Source organism: Bombus flavifrons, chromosome 3, assembly GCF_040668555.2.
Source record: "Bombus flavifrons isolate JBK064 chromosome 3, iyBomFlav1_principal, whole genome shotgun sequence".
Classification (NCBI taxonomy): Eukaryota; Metazoa; Arthropoda; class Insecta; order Hymenoptera; family Apidae; genus Bombus; species Bombus flavifrons.
Genome location: NC_138444.1, coordinates 13,131,501 through 13,149,038, shown reverse-complemented (window position 1 = coordinate 13,149,038; position 17,538 = coordinate 13,131,501). Strand labels below are relative to the sequence as shown.

The 17,538-nt window shown below is 38.8% G+C and overlaps 1 protein-coding gene across 3 annotated transcripts in view; it reads right to left on the bottom strand.

The window, feature by feature from the left end:
* The window catches only part of Ca-alpha1T (Ca[2+]-channel protein alpha[[1]] subunit T), a 114,311-nt gene that overhangs the window by 64,221 nt on the left and 32,552 nt on the right, over positions 1 to 17,538 (bottom strand). For 2 of the 3 annotated variants that reach the window (XM_069110374.1, XM_069110375.1), the window contains exons 3-6: positions 16,299 to 16,432; positions 12,746 to 12,843; positions 10,620 to 10,791; positions 4,998 to 5,036 (exon numbers count right to left, since the gene is read on the bottom strand). In XM_069110374.1, the coding sequence (XP_068966475.1) occupies positions 4,998 to 5,036; positions 10,620 to 10,791; positions 12,746 to 12,843; positions 16,299 to 16,432 (443 nt within the window). The remainder of the gene's footprint in view (positions 1 to 4,997; positions 5,037 to 10,619; positions 10,792 to 12,745; positions 12,844 to 16,298; positions 16,433 to 17,538) is intronic. The other variant, XM_069110376.1, reaches the window with a different exon arrangement.

The following is a 17,538-nucleotide window of genomic DNA, read 5'->3' as shown; positions in this document are numbered from 1 at the left end:
CCCCGAATTTATTCGGGGCCGCTCGCCTAAAGCGAAATTATTAACAGCGTTATAAACCTCATGAAATATCGTTCAGGCGAATATATCGGTGGGCGATTCGTCCTACGTTTCTGTTTTCTGGCCAAGTTGTTGCACCATGCAAAAACCAGTGTCGCTATTTGCCAACGAGAGTCTAACGTTCTAGAACATGTTAAAGGAGTATTTCCATTAAAGGCAGTCGATCTTTCGACCCGCGAGAGAAATTATTGGAAAATTTCAGAAGGCAAAAAGAGTAATTTGCACGGCTTTGAAATTTCCGATATCGCTTACGATAAATTTGAATAATCCGTTCTTTCTGTATCGTTCGTTTTATAATTTGGTTACTCGTGTCTCGACGTAGAAAAACATTTTCCGCGTATTATACTAATACCTTTATATTCATAATCGGCATATATCCGAGCTTTTTTGTCGCGTATTTCCAAAAAAAAAAAAATCTCTCCGCGAGATTGAGCGCGCTAAGATTGAAAAGTAAAGGCGAAAATTTAATCCGAAGCAGATATAAATAGAAATCGATCGATATCTGGAATTTTAAGGAACTTTAGACTGCTGATAAACGAGCGAAAAGCGTGAAAATTATAGCGCTGATTACGCGCCGAAAATCAGCAACACGTGTACTCTACGAGTTTATGAATTTCGAAAGCAATTGAACGATTCTTTCTAAAGAAATATCGCATCGATAAAGACAAGAATCGAATATTATATTGTTTATCTGTAAGTGAAATATTACTGGAAAGAAAGCTTGGGAAACTATCGTGGAAATTGCTGAAAAATTAGAAATTAAATTAGAAACGAGCAATTTAGCAAGGATATTTTGAAAACTTTGAACTTTAAGGGTATAAAATAAGGAAAGGTCAGGCTTTCCAAGCCACCAAATGGAAATACTCCCTTAAGCACCGATCTTTCGCTAACACGATAACGCATCGAACGATTTTGCATCCGCAATGGCGCACGTGCACCCATCGGGCTAACCTTAATGCACGTGTTCCAGACCCAAGACATTGCACAGCTACGTTATGTGCTCGCTGTATGCTCGTGATGGTGCTGAACGTGCTTTTCATAAAAAAAAAAGGAAAAAATGAAATAAGAATAAAAAAAGAAGTAAGGGGCAGCTAATCGAACGTGTAACGAGGCTGTCGTTGCATTGAATGCGTAAGTGTGCGGGTGCGTAGATTGTTCTTGCGTGACCGTACGATCGTGCTAGCCACTACAATATACAGCTTCACGGGTGTTTGAAAACAACACCTAAAATAAATATTACATATTTTATAAATAATATATTTCTTCGCGTTGAAATCTCTGAGGTGCGCGGAATCGATCGGAAGAGCGTGACGTTGCTCTCAGAAGTTTCTCTAGATTTTTAGTAATATCTAGGGATTTTAAGTTTAACCATTTCTAGTATTTTTCGTATATCTCATTGTTTCAATCGTATTTGAATTTAAATCAACCATTCGATATCAACGTGTTTCTTTTTCTTTGTGAAATATTGGATAAGCAAAATGCTATTGTAGCGATGTACATATCTCGAGGTAAATGTTTATTACATCGATCGATATTTGCCTATCGGCTGGGGAAAACGAGAACGTATTGTTTAAAAATGGCCACTCGTTGAGTGAGACGAGCGAACTCGTTGCGGAAGTTTAATAATTACACACGTACGGGGAAGAGTAAATATATCTGCTACTATGAACTACTGTGAACTCACGCTCACTAGTAAGAACCGTTTCTAGACTTTTATCACGTGCCTTGGTTTTACGCACTGCTATTCGCAACCAGAGGTAGCTCTTCCCTATGTCGATGCAACGAAGATACTTCGATCTACTCGTATTATATTTAGCCGAATAAAGTAAAGATTCGTTTGTTTTGACAAAACAAAGACCAGCTTTAATCGACAAATTAGTTGGCAACAACGAACAAGCATCGAAACACGAACCGCGTAGAAATCCGATCGATCGCGACTCTAAATTTTCTTAATTTTTTTAATCTCAATTTAAACAAATACACGATCAATGTTCGATTCCGGAACAAGAAGTAACTTACTTCCGTAAGTTGGTTTATCATAAGATGACTAAAATAATACGAACAACGATATAGAGTTGTAAGGTGAAATTAAAAAATAACACTTGTAACACGATGATCGTGTTTTCTTTTTTCCTTTGTAATTTTCAATTTACGAAGTTTATCGATGTGGCTTCCGATTTATGTTACGAAGAAACTGTAGCAACTGAACGGAAATGTTGAAGAGAATTTCTGCCTAGACATTCTGTTGCTCCTTGAACCTATCAATTTATAACTCGCCGATTAAAAACAGACAAACGCGTACGTTTCGAAGATACCAAGGGAAAGACAAACTAAGATTTCCTCGACGTTACACCAACGTTATTTTCCAAGAATCGTGTTATTGCGTGGCTGTAGCTTTCACGACCAAATATATCTACCTACCGCGGCTCAAAAGTCTTAGGACATCTTTTATTCTTAGCACAACTTCGTTATCCGATTTCAATTACAAACTTTAATTTGCAGGCGCAATTTATTAAAAATTCTTAGTAAAATACCGTTCCCTTTATTCCATTTTTAACTTAATTCCAATTACTTATTTACGATTATATAATTAATCGTATCAATTGGCTTGTATATCCGATCAATTCTTTGCGATTGAAAGATCTTCGTCGCATCTTTGTAGATTCCACTGAAACCGCAGCATTTCAAATCGACCAGAAAAAGATGATGAATATTTATACGAAGGAAAACGACGCAAGAAACGACGTTCGTACGATTCCATCGTCGTGACGCTGAAGTACAAAGGATTAGCGACACGGTACGCGTGACGCACAAAGGGACGTTTGTTGGCGGCGCGCGTCGCGTCGCGTCGGTCAAGTTTCACGTCTGACTACGCATCCAATGAAACCGCAGCCTGAAGAAACATGCCGTACATGGAACACGCCGTACGTGCGCTCGCTTGCACCCCGATCTAAAAGCTTCGCTGAAGCTGGATGGCGCGGCGGCTGGGAATACGGTGCTGCGCGGCACGGCGGCAAGCCGAAAAGTATGTATACTACGTACATACGTAACACGTAGCCGGTGCAGAAGTCGATAAACGATTCAAAATAGCTGCTACGTAAACCAGGGTGAGGAAAGAGAAAGATAGAGAGACAGTGGTAGTAGATCGGGCTGCTTAATTAGCTCCGGGATGGATTTGGAGCTGCGGGAAGAGAAGAGGCTCGTTGGTGTACCTAAAGCACGAGGAGCAGCTTAAACGGTGTGAATCGAGGAGCGAGTGAAAGTGGGCAGAACGGATGGGAAAGCGGCGTTTCCCGCGAAAATTATACATATTGGAAAGCGTGTACGGGCCGCGGAAGTCTCGAAGCAGAACTGGATCTTTTCAAATAAACTTCATCCTACTCTCTCAACGGCCGTTTGCTATTGTTCGGTGGTTGAATGACCAGCGAGAACACAGAGGACGACGGGAACAAAGCGCTAGGAAAATAAATGGGATTTGGAATATACGTACGGCTGGCGTAAGAGCGAACGCGAGAGAGAAAAACAGACTGAGAAGGGGGGAAAACTCTCTGGCCGATGTTCTGCAGTGAATAACAAGTTGGGAGACGGCAGGCGACATCACGCAGATCTCGTACAATTGTAATAACAATGTGTATAGGAGTTGTACGGAGATATCGTTTCATCGTGTTAATTAAACTCTCGAGATGGAGAGCGGAAGCCTAGGAGAGACGTAGACAGATCTATAGAGATAGACAGCCAGATGGGAAGGTGAAAAGGATGGAAGAAGCGGAATGAGGATGTTTGGGGATGTGTGTGTCAGAGCGATGGGCAGATATCGAGACCAAGAGGACAGAGAGAACATCGATCTTCTTTTCGTGCACTGAAAGAAAGGAAGAATCTTGAAATAAAGTTTCGAAAGTACGCCGCGTTCTCAGACACGAAGAAGGAAAGACAATCGAGCTCGACACTTTGTGCGAAGTATATAATATAATAAATGTATAAGTATGTAGGTACACATATATAGTAATTTTCATAGTAAAAGTTAAGATCGTTCACATTCGTGTCGTACGTTCCAAGCTGCGTACGTTGCAAACGACATATATGTACACAATGGCCGGATACTGCGGTAACCGCAGCGTCGGGTTATGACACGAGTATACAAAACGACGGTACACGACAGATTAGAGACGCAGAGACGGGTAAAATACCGTTTCGAAATAGCTTCTGTGCCGCTCTGTGCTTCAAGAGGTCCTCGTTCTTTATTAATCTTCCGTTCATTGGATCAGTTTGAACGTGCATTCGCAGTCCCGTCCATAAGTCACTCGGATTACTTGTTTATTTTCAAACGTAATTATCGTTGAACGCTTGCGTCGCCTAATAAATATCGAATCACATTCGCGGCAAATTTAACGAGCAATCGAAATAGCATCCGTGAATAAAGTCTCTTAAAAATTTCGATCCTTTTCAATGGAATAAAAATTATGTACGTAACGTTCCGGTATTACGCCATATGGCATAGCGACAACAACGAGAATTGATTAATACATCTTTAGGAAGAATGCTGAATTTACGATAAAACGTTGCAAGTATAGCACGAAACGTTTCTATGTGTATCGCGTTATTAGTGACCGGTGATTTATGGACAGTTAGGTAGATAACTGTAATATCCGTTGAATGTTCATTATCTTTTTATTACTCTCGAAATTCGAAATAGTATTTTATTCACCTCTGGACAAGGTGGCATGCTCTATGCTTGGTACACACTATAAATACATTTGTACACTCGTACCGTGATCAAGAACAAACAGAGAGATAAATATATACATATGCACGTGACGTATGCATGTATATACATATATGCACACATGGATGCACGCCTATGCATATTATGTGATTTATATAGATTTAGATATGTATATAGATATATTATGCATAGCACATTGTTCTCTACTAGAGCTTACTAAATGCGTGATCGAACCGAGTACTCGTCCGAGAGTAACCTGCAACAGCGAAACAATAGCCTGTCACTGCCCCCTAAGGTGGTCATGTACTTACGTCTAATGTCTAGCTTTCTTTTCTATCTTTTTCTTGTCATTTTCTATCTTGTTCTTTTTGCTTATGGGACAAAGAGAGGGGAAAAAATAGAACGATCGATCTTTTGATCGATCTTCGCTTTTCCTGTTTCCACTAGGCTGGTATCGCTACTATTGAAACAAAAGTCAAAGATATTTCGTTAAGTCGATTACGTACTAAATGAGAAATTCACTGACGACTCGATGAAAGTTGATTTTAACGCAATTTATTTCACTCGGACACGATTTTCTTTTAAAAAGAGATTCTGTAATAAAATATTATTCTGTAATATTATTCTACAATGTATATTATTTTCTACATGGCAGGATACTTTATACAGAGCGGCGAGACAAGGTCGAAAAACTTTGTCTTATTCAATGGCTAAAACCAAGTGTCGAACGTAGATTGAAATATCAAGTATCGAATATTATCAGCATTTTTCTACGAATGGTATGCCATCTATTCGAATTCTAATCGAGTTAGCGATATTATCATGCAACGATACTCTGCTACGATATTTTCTCGCTATATGGAAATGTTTAGCTAGAAACGACCATCGAGATCGACCTTATTTCCGCTGTATTATCGAATAAAAATAAATTTCTTATCCAAAGAGGAATTTATTTGTGTAGGTAATGCGTCATTTAGAAAAATGTGTTCAATTATCGACTGTAAAAGTGGCGATACGTTAAGAGCCTTTCGTCTGTATCGATCGAAGTCGAACTTAATCCTATCCGATTATAACCGAATAAAAGTAGCTTTTAGTCAAATCAAACAGAAATTTATTCGCATAGTGCCGTGCTTATCGCTCGTCGCTTAAAAATGAAAGTGTGAAATATCGTCCTTCGCTACTGTTTCTATAATTTTGGAATTAATTACTCTAATAAATTATCCCGATAAGTATTTAGAATAACTCGTTACAAACAACGAATAATTATTATCAGAAAGAGTCGAAGAACCGCGAAAGATTCATTTAAATAACCATCTCGCATAAATATTCATCGAAAAAGAATTTGAATAAAGCTCAACTCCGTTTCCGATAAATTAACGTGGGAGACCAGAGTTATTCGTCATTTCGATTGATTGCCACATTTTGTATTCATAATTCGGCTGCAGAATGACAGACAGATTTATTCGAGCGGTTACACGGTATGCGTTGCTTTTACTAAATAACTGTTTGCTACATACCATAAATCGTTGTTCTTACTATTTATCTACTACTTACTATTTATATAGCAAACGAATCGAACTGAATATGTCTAATTAACAATAAAAATAGAAAGCTTATAGAAGAAAATTTTGCAATATTCAACGACATCTTTTACTTCACATATACGCGGTATATTATTCCCACTATCGTGTTAATAATTTTCAGATAATTACTCTTGTGCCACAGGATGATAGATCTTGTTAAGCAGCAGACAATTTCCCTGTACTTCTTCCTAAATTGACTCGCAACACAGATACAACCTGACCCAGTTGCTGCTATCTCCCTACAGAGCATATCATTGTCAAGTTTCTGCTACGCCGACATAACCTAGTCACCTGGTCTTCGATAGAACATAAATATTCTTTCAACTTGTACGAAGATTAATTTCGCTGATCGATCGAAACACGTATTTAAAACAACGATGATATTTTTCCATCATAATAATAATTAAACAGAAGTAAAGATTCTCGATCAAAGGATAACCACGACCATAACCTTGCCATTATTCACCACTCTGTATAAAGCAGTAGTTGTAACGCGAAAAATGGCCCGATATAAAAACCGTTTAAACACGGGAGTGAAACGCGCGAAAGCGGTTATAAAACATTTAACTGTAACCTCGACGAGCGCGTGTGTTGAGGTCCGTTTTAAATAGTTTGCCCGTTCATTAGCAATTCCCCCTGTTTCTCGTCCAGCCACTGACATATACGTATCGTATGTACGAATAAATGAATCCCGCTTTTATGGCTCGGGGACATGCACGAAATATAATACGAGCCGAAAATTTCTCTCTTTTTCGATCGGCAAATTCTCCAACCTGCATTCTCGTCGTCCGGATTTTAACGGATCGAAAACCTTTCGTTCTAAACTACGTGATTCCTATGGACATACTATATATCGGAAAATACGTCTATGAATAGGAATCAAGTTGAAAAGTAGAGGGGAGGGGGAGGGGCGTACAGAGACACAGAGAAGAAGGGTGAAGAAAGAAGAGTACAGGATGATTCATAAATGCGTGGTGTCCATTCCTCAGGGGCTGAGCGTGCACATGGAAATAAACAGAGAACGTCGTATGAACGTGACGATGTATTCCACGTATCTTAGTTTTCCAGTTGAGGATCATTCGAACTATGTTGTAAGTGTCTGCCTCTGGTATTATCGTTGGACCATGTCGAATCTCGGTTACGTGAAATCTCCGCGATACATTTACTCGCTAGCCTGTACGCTGAGATTGTAAATAACGCAGAGTGAAATAAAAGAGAAAAATATTTGCCTCGGCACGCACAACCGTACATGTTTTATCATCGACTATATAACATACTGTATATAACATACAATAGCGAAGAAAAGGAAATTTAAAATTGATACGCCATGAATTTTAATAACTTTTGTATTAAAAACGTTTGACTGTATTGGTAACAGACATCTATTCCATGCTATATATCGTGCTTATTCGTTTACATTACTTAGACGTGAATCCATTTTGGAAAATTACGTCGACCTTTTGCGCCTCTTATTTTATAAACGTTCTTTCGTCCGAAGCTGTAGCCGAAACGACGTTTCTCGTGACCTAAAGCTGACGAGCAATACCGATCGATTTGAATCGAGTAGAACTTCGGTCGGTCGATATCCTACACGCTCGTGCAGGTTCATTATTATTCCGAAGGCGGAAAAATAAAAATTCGAAACTTTATATAGATGAAATAAAAATTGGCTGTGCGCGTGTGTGTACAGGCAACGATAAAGCGCGCAGTATACACACGCATTGAGATACGAAGCAGACGTTTTGAACATTTTATTCGATCATCCGTAACTGGAAAATTAAAATACTTGGGATGTACGTTCGTACGATGCTTCTTTATTTATTTATTTATTTTCATGCTGCCAATTCATCCTCACTTAAAGCATGGACATGTATTTACAGATCACCCTGTATATATATCGTGTGAGAGAAGAGGTGCGGAAAGAACGAGCGAAGAAAGAAATCGCAGCGGAGAGAGAACTTCAATTTACTCGAAGCGATACCTTGCCACGACAACTCGAGCTATATGTATATCGCCATGCATCTTCAGCATACTGCGTGAAAACGAACCGTACTGAAATATTCTTTCAGAAGGAGGATGCACTCACGTATATACGTACGCGTCCGTTGTCCGTATCAAGCTTTTCAGCGCATCCTTTCTTTTTCCTTTTTCTTTCTCATTTAATGGAACTATCAGACGGCGAAAGCTTCAGTGCTAAGGGCATGCGAAGAAAAATATCTTTTACCTAAATCCAAAATTGACTTTGGCCGAAAATCGTATGGCCAAATAATATCCAGATGGAGAGAATGCTTCCAAATAGACGCGAGTATCCAAATAATTTTTTGTACAAATCTTTCGCGGGTGTACCGTATTCGTTGCACGAAACACTTTGAAACACGTCGTTCTATGTATTATTGGGTTGGCAACTAAGTGATTGCGGACTTTGTCATTAGATAGTATTGACAAAATCCGCGATCACTTAGTTGCCAACCCAATATATCAAACGTATTTTATATTAAAATCTGCTACATGTTCGTGCACGATATCATTTTCATTGACATCGTAACGAGACTGGATGATCGCGATTACATCGGTCTTTGGAACCAGTCTACAGGTAAATGTACACGTATAGAAGAAGATATTTATCGCAAACATGAAACTTGAAAGCGATCTAAAAATCTACACGTTGCACGTATCGTATAATACGTGTCAAAACGTGTTCCATATCGCGTCTATATATTACGTGTTTTATTTCCGCAATTTCATCGACGCTGCAACGAAACACAACTGTCATGGTGATACTGGTCAAATCTCAAAGCAATCTGAAAATCTGCGTAGAAGTTACAAGATATTTACGGCAGATCTATGCTTGATAAAAAATTCGTATATAAGACGAACGACAGTCTGAAACGCTTAATTAGCGTCGAAGATGACCACGTTAAATATCACGGCTTCGTATCATCGTCTATATCGTCGGCTTCTATGCATTTTCAAATTTCAAATTCGTTCAACGTAGTCGCGATACCTACGCGTGATCGCGGTGCTACGTTAAATTTTCAAAGTGTTACATAACGCACAGGTACTATATTTATAAAATGATCGCACGAACATTGGAATACCTTGACGAACCGCTATACATACGTTTCAGCGTGCATTTTAGAAAAGAGTAACGTTGACCCTTAGCACTGGAAGATCGCCGACGCGAGTTTCCGTGAAGTGCCATGTGAAAATCATCAAGCGAATGGATATCGGTATACGTAAAGCCGAAAATAAATGAGCGTGAAGAGGTGGATGTAAAATATCTGATAACGAACGATGCCGGCTATGTAACACGGAAGCGGCGCGGGATTCTTCGCGAGAACCTCGTGATTCGCTATAAAGTAGGGCACACACCGGTCACGGAAATTCCCTAACTATACGCGACGTTGTTTAAACCGGGAATAAAACAAGGTCGAAGAAAAATATTCGCAAAGTGGTCGACGTTCATCGATCGCTTTGCGTCTCTCAGTCAAACTTTACGGAACTATCATCAGCGTCATAGAAACTGGTCGAGGAATAGAATATTTTGAATCGAAATTGACGCACAGAGAACGCGTATGTTAAGTTAAAGGACGTTGACGAGACGCGTCGATCTGCAATTGCGAAAAGTTTGTGAAACACGAATAAAAACGAAAGATGTCGGCAAGTTTCGAGATTACACTTGTCAAAGCGTGGAAATTCGTGTGGCAAATATATGTGGGGAAAAAGATGAAAGCGCAAAACAGCTGATTCGCAGACAGCAATTGGAAATGCACGCGTGCGCGTCCGATGGCTGAGTTAATACTTATCCAGCCGTGCGTCCGTGTATTGCACCATCTTCTGGAAATAGAGTACGGCCGACGTTTATCTCAAACGCAATGCAGCCTAGCGCACGCCGCGTGTTAAACGTTGACTCTCGACGATTACGTGGGGGAAGCAAGAAAGAGCGGATCAAAAAGAGAGAAGCGAGGTGGTAGAAGCAAGACAAAGACGAAAGTCAGAGTGAAACAGTAAGATAGAGAGGGTGGTCAGATAGAGAGAGACAGAGAGATAGAGCGAGAGGATAAGAGAGAGAGAGAGAGAGAGTGAGAGGGAGGGAAAAGAGAATAGAGAAGAAAATGCGGAATCGATGCGAGTTTAAGCGTAATAATAAACGAACCAGACGAACTCTGATCGTCTCAGAAACGCATATATGTACGTAGAGAAAAACCAATAAATGAACGAACGACAGAAGACGTATCGTTCGGTTTGAGACTTACTCGGGATATTTGACGTTGGGTAAAGCCTTCAGGAAACAACGTTGACGCAGGATGCCCTCCCACAGTTGCACGCCAACGATACCGAATATAAAGAAGACGAAGAAGCACAGCAGAAGCACGTTGCCCAGCATAGGAAGAGTGTCGAGTAAAAGCATCACTAGTATCCGCATACCTGTTGGAAAAAGAAAGACAAAATAGCGGCAAGAACAACGACACCCGAGTCTCGTTTTAAAACAAGTCTCGGCTGTTTGCTATGATTGCGGTGCAATCGTGTCGTCTAGTTTCACCGACGGCGTGACAAATACAGGATTTCTCTGTTTACAGCAAGTCAGGAAAGTATTCGAAGACTCGAAGAAAGCTTTTATAAATGTTGCTTAGGCGAGATATTTTCAAATTTCGTTAATGTCGTAGCGAGATCAGCGCGATTACATCGGTCAATTTTGAAACAAATCTGGAAACGTAGGCTAGAAGCTATATTTATTGCAAGATATCTTTTAGCTGAGATCGCGAAGGCATTTCAACGATCAATTGTCCATTGTGTTGGTAAATCTCGATACTCGGTGAGACCATTTTTAATACTTTTCGTTTCTTTTCGTTTCTTCTTTTTTTTTATATATCGATAATATTGTATACTTTCATTTTTAATATCTTGTAGCTTCTATATACGTCAGTCGCATCTGATTACGTCGCTAATGAAATTTCAAAACGTTTAATACCGCGTGGACGATATAATATATCGACGAAAGATTTCTATAAACGTTCAAATACTTTCGCGAGCCATTGTACGTCACTGGAGGAAGAATAATGTCATCCGGATACGGCGCTAAATAGAGACGTGCGCGAAAAAGTGGGAAATCACGAGGCGAGAAAAGCGAAGGACTTGTTATAGGCGGAACACTCAAATATAGTGTATCGCGGTTCTAAATCGATCCGCTCATTATTTGTTCATCTGGATCGTTCAGGAATAAATCTTCTTTCAAGTTCATTCATGTTAAGCTTACATCTATATCCTACTATATATAATCGTTGCGGGCTGAGAAAAATGTAAATTCGATCGAACAGAGAACGTCGGATCTTCTTTTCACGCGACTTTATTTAAAGAAGCTGCAATCGCGGCTGCAACGTAAAGAGTATCGAAAGAGAAACGAGTCGAGTGCTTGAGTCAAAAAAAAAAAAGAAAAAAAAAACACTGGCAAATATTTTTCAACGGACGCCGGATATAACAAGTTCGTAAATTTGGAAAAATTGATCGATCGGTGCGTGTATTAACTGCAAACGTAGCGTACGAATAATGCGACCGCGTTAAAATACATGGAAATTTGAAACGAAAGTTTTCGGCGTGGCAAATCCATCGCGGGAAATGAGAATTTTTGTTGCGACTAATTCTGCTATTATCACGGTCGATTAGAATTTTTCCCTGTAATTAAATACTTGGAAGATGGTAGTCGTCGTAAATAGATCGTTTATGAATATGCAAGTGTTTATAAATAAATATGAACGTCTACCGGTTATGTAAGTTTCAGAAACGCTGTGAGAAGCAACTACAAGTAAGTTAGAAAAGAATATGTAAGTAAGAAAACCTTGGCTCTCCTTTGAAATTCAAATCGCGTTACGACAAAAACTCCCCTTCATGGAGGTACGCGATAAACAGAAGGAAAGAATTTTATCCGGTGATTTGGATTAGCTTAGGGACCAATTTATGTTCGATTGCACACGCTTCCAACGAGAATCAATTTTCTTGTAAACAAAGCTCCGTAGGATAAAACTTTATTTGTTCTTTCCCGACTTATTTTTGAACGAACAACCATCTTCCCTCGGCGATACCCTGTGCCTTTGGATTCCGATTCACCTTGCACATGATCGATATAACGACAAATATTTTCTCTTTTTTATTTCTTTTTTTTTTTTTTTTTTTTTGAAACAGATAAATTTATTCGGTATATTTTATTCGATCAGAATTTTGACCAGAAAGATCGAAGCAAATAAATGTCGCGAATGTTGGTTCGCTTGGATATACGTACGCGCGATTTATATATTTGCCGTCTATTATGAAAATTGTTTATCGTAAAAGTAGCAAAGTCAGCGTTTTTCAACGTACACAGCCAGTTGTGTTTTTGTATACTCACTTGGAATCCTGTTGATGGCACGTAGAGGTCTCAAGACTCTTATAGTCCTTATGGCCGATAAATTCATGTTTTCCACGTTCAAACAATATTCCAGAGCACTGAAATAGAATAATCGAACATAGAAATTTTCTCCTTTGTCGAACATTTCATTCCGATGGCAAATATTTATCCTATGCCAAGGCGTTGTTTTTCTGTCGAATATTTAGTAAACTCTGGTGGCAAGCTTGGCAGAAATAAAAATATAAATTTCATTTAGACCGAATCCGTTGAAAACGTTCGAGATTGAATAAGCATTCGTCAATCAGAATTCTGCGAAGTTAGGTGGAAATGAAATTAGATTGCTGAAAGCAACGTGTTGTACGTTCCCCTCTTGTAATTGAATTTTATCCCAAGTAAATTTATTTATAAATGAACACGCGTAACTACGAATTCCCTAAATATTTAACACCAACTCGTACGCGTTTCTACGTGTCTGTCGCGTTCAGAATTGTAAGAGAGAAAACCTATGTAGAACGAAAAGCTAGTCGATTCGAGGGATAATCGAAGAAAGGAAATATTTCGTTGCCTTCGAGCTACGTTTTCAATTATAAAACAGAATGAACGTGGTACTGGGAAACACGGCTGGCTTGCGTAAAATTGAATAAGAGTTTAGCGGTTTATCAATTTCACGAGCTCCTAAGTACCTCGATGGAACCTGTGCGATTAACTTTACCCGCGTGACACCGTTCAATCCGCGAAACTTTATTTCACGGAAAACTTGCCACGAAGTACGTTCCGACCTCCATAGCTTCGAACCAACCACGGAATTAAGGGAAACTTTCGCGCAACTTGCTCGTTCGTTATACCAAAATAAAAATTCCACACGAATAAACGCCAACTCTATTCATTCCCCATATCCAACTTATTCTCGTATCTTGCTCTTTCTTCGCTCTTCCATTCAATTTCGTTTCCATTATTTCGTTCGTTCGTAAGCTTCTCTCTCGTTCGCCAACGAGACTTATAAAAGTCGATCTATAGTCGAACTATTCTAATCTGTCTGAATAGATTTACGATGCAACTCGGCGTATCTAAATCTCACGGCGACAAAAATTCCGCACAACTGGAGTTCGCAGAGTAAAATAGTCGAGCGGTTCTTTACGCTGACTGTGATTTCTTACGAGAGTAACTGCAGTTTAAGGGGGTATTCTGGTCTAGAAATTTGAAAAAATCGAAAATGTTTGTTTCATAGTTCCAAAGTTTAGACATTCGAGAATATACCCTTAAAAGGATTTTTCAAAATTTCAATTATTTTATGAGTTACAGCCATTTTTGTGACGCGGCATCTGCTCCGGTCCGACCGGGACCAATGTACAATAAACGGTAGACGCTGCCCGAGTACCTACGTATGAAAACCCTCATAAAATCATTACTATATTTTATACCTTTTTCAAGGTATTTTTAATTCAAGGCCAAAAAAATGTATTTTGTCGGAATTTGTTCGTCTTAGTACTTATTCCAAGTTAGTTTTTTGCCAGCCTTCCAGCAACGTGTACGTGCTAACTTTGACAACGTTTTATAAACATTCAAAGTAAAAATTGTTTTATATATTGAGATTTTAAAGTAAAATGGATAGAAAATATTGAAAATTCTAGTCTAAACGAGCATGCAGAGTGAAAAAGAGAAGATTTTCGGGTAATCGATTTAATCAAGAAGATATACCAGTTTCACTAGTGCATCTGCAGCAAAACTGAGAAGTTCGCAAGATGAAGAAGTATTAATTAATAACAATTACGGCTATTGTATTTTAGAATTTTTCTCTGTTTTAATCGTCTCCGTGAAAGAACTTCGGAGAATAAGTATTTTGAAGTAGAGGAAGGTTTCTTGTATGGAGCAGAAATGGCCGATTTAAAATATGTAAGTATGCTGTACCATTGTATTAGTAAAATTGCCGGAAACTTGTCTCAAAACTTTAAACTCGTAGTTTCTCGAAACTACTTTTTTCGAGTTGGCGTGCACGATATCTCAAGTTCTAACGAACCGATTTATTTTAAATTTGGTCTGAATATACTTTATATATTCCTCTATCGTCCGGACCACGCTCAGCTCAAAATCTTTAATATTACTATTTTCTAAACGTTCGGAATTGTCAATAAAACGTGTGAAATAAGAAATTTTTTTTCAAACGGCCGTCATTTTGTGAAAAAATGTTGTATCGACTTTTCCAATGTTCAGACGATAGCGGCATCCATACTAATTAAGAAACCGTTCGCATTTTTTGTTTCGGATGACCAGAAGGGTTGATATCATACACGCCACGACACCCCATTTTTTTGGCAGCTCCCACTTTGCCAGCTCGTAACTTTTTAAATATTGAGTTCTTTTTTTCAGTGAATTTTTTACGTAATCTCGAAATATCAATAAACAAATGCTAAAAAGAAGGATAGCAAAAATATTTTCTGTTTCGCTTGTACAGAGCTTCAAAAATCGCCCGAAATTCATGCCTTTAGACCAGAATACCCCGTTAATGGACAGTAGGTTACGTTGATACTTGTAATTAAATATGTTGCAATTAAATACGCTGTACGTGATTAATTGCGATCAACGATAATCAAGGTAAGCGTTGATATTGTCAATTTGCATGTTTTGAATAATTGGCGAAATAAGAGATCGGATACGGAGATCGTTCAGATTGGTACGATAGCTCTAACATCCAGATAAGATTTCATTGTAATAGATAGGATTTAGGGAAATAGCGTTCTACCGTATGAGAGGGAAATTTTACGCAGCGTCTGATGTAATTGAACTCCGGCTAATTGAGTTCACTTATCTACATATGTGTGAACTCTAATTAGTTGAATGAGAAATGGCAGGTCATGAAGTGAATCAGTGAGACAATTCTCGCTGCATGAGCTCCAATTATACGTATGTTTGTCCTCCAGTGGATTCAGGTAAATGAAATTTCACCGAGTATTGTTCGTCCAGACACGGAACCATTCTACTTGTTAGCGACTTTCAGCATTTTTATTCTACCAGGAACCTTTCAGTTCCTAAAAATCTGTCGCGCGATTAAATGTTATCGTTAAGGACAAATTGTTTACATATTTTCCAGCTACGATAAATGGTTCATATTCCGGAAGAATAGAATATTCGAATTATTCTGTCGTGTACAAAACAACAAATGCGGAAACAGCGCCGTGTTCCGTGTTACGCGTGGAATGCGACTGTACATTCCAGAAGATGATTCGCGAGGAAAGAGCATACGAGTCCGGGAAATAAGAGACAATTAACCCTCCATCCGCACGCTGGGTCGTTTTCGACCAGCGATTTTAACTAATTTTTCAATCATTCCATACCTTCGTCCAAATTCTGCTTTGCTCCGGAAAAAGAATTAAATTAACGTAACGATAGAAACTGTCGGATGATATTTCGCATTCTTGAAGGAATATTCAAGAATTTTCGAAAAAATCGTTGCAAACACGAAAACCTAGAAAAATCGGCATGGACTTGAACGACCCAGCGAACAGACGACGCGAACAAAGATAAAGTTACAGACGGAGGATCTACGAACACTCACCCAGCCGCTACTATGAAAAAGTCCAATCTGTTCCAGGAGTCAGCGAGATACGTTCCTTTGCCGTAGATGCCCATCGCGACCATTTTGATTGTCATCTCCAGGGCGAAGAAGGCGAAAATGATGTCGTCGAACATCTGTAAGCCAGAAAGCCAGGCTGGCCGATTAGACGACAACACGCTTAACCCGATCGAGCGTAATTGATCAAGGACACTAGAGCAGCAAGTTGCATTAGCTGTCGAACCACCGACTACTGTTCAATCGCGTTTGCTTCCCTTTTCTCTTTGACGTGTGAAACCAAACGTGGAAAGCAGGACAAACAGTGCAATTAATCAATCGCCTCTTGCATCAAGACTTTCGTGCTTTGACATTTTTTTCTCTTTGAAGGAAACTCTCTTCGCAACTCTTCTTTTTCTTCTTTTCATTTTTCTTCTGGCACGAGCCAGAAAACAAAGATAGGACGAAATTGGGACACCAAGTTTTCCAGAGAATCTGCAGGGACATAGTTTCGCTGGGTTTTCATACCGACGTTAATTTGAATCTTCAGACGTGTAGATCAACGTTCTTAAACCTCGTAAACCAGTTCGACGATTTTTCATTGAATTCTTAGTAATCGATTCTTGAAAGCTATGGTAAGCGAAATTTGTTTGAATGCCGTAATATCATTGCGTTGCGATGTGGTCATTTGTAACCGATAACGAAGACAATAATTTTTCCTCCTCTTTATATAACATCGAATAGCGATAGAACATTTAACTCTATTTGTTCGATCTTGTTAAGTTTTTAATTTAAAATAGACGTGAAAGATCTCTAACCTTTAGGGGTTGAAATATTTTTGTTTACGTTTGAAAAAAAATGAGGAAGAAAACTGGTGATTTGTCGTTTGAATCTTGCGTCAAAGATATTCTTAAGACGTTTAAAGATCTTTTCTCGTGATCGAAACAAATGGAATAACGAAATTAAAATTCAATTTTCATTTATAGATTGCATAATAGAAATTTAATCTTCGAAATAGCGTTTATTGGTTTTTAGAATTTTGATCCATTTTCTCGATTAATCGCTGGATTCGGTGAAATCACGCGTGCATTTTTCGATTCCAGTAATACCGAATATCTTCAAATTCATTTGTAAAATAACAAAACATTTTCTCGTAATATATGGTCGAGCTGTGTATGCAGATTAGCAGATATTAACAATGGGATACACGTGAATGTCAGAGCTGACCCGAAACGAGGCGAAAAAC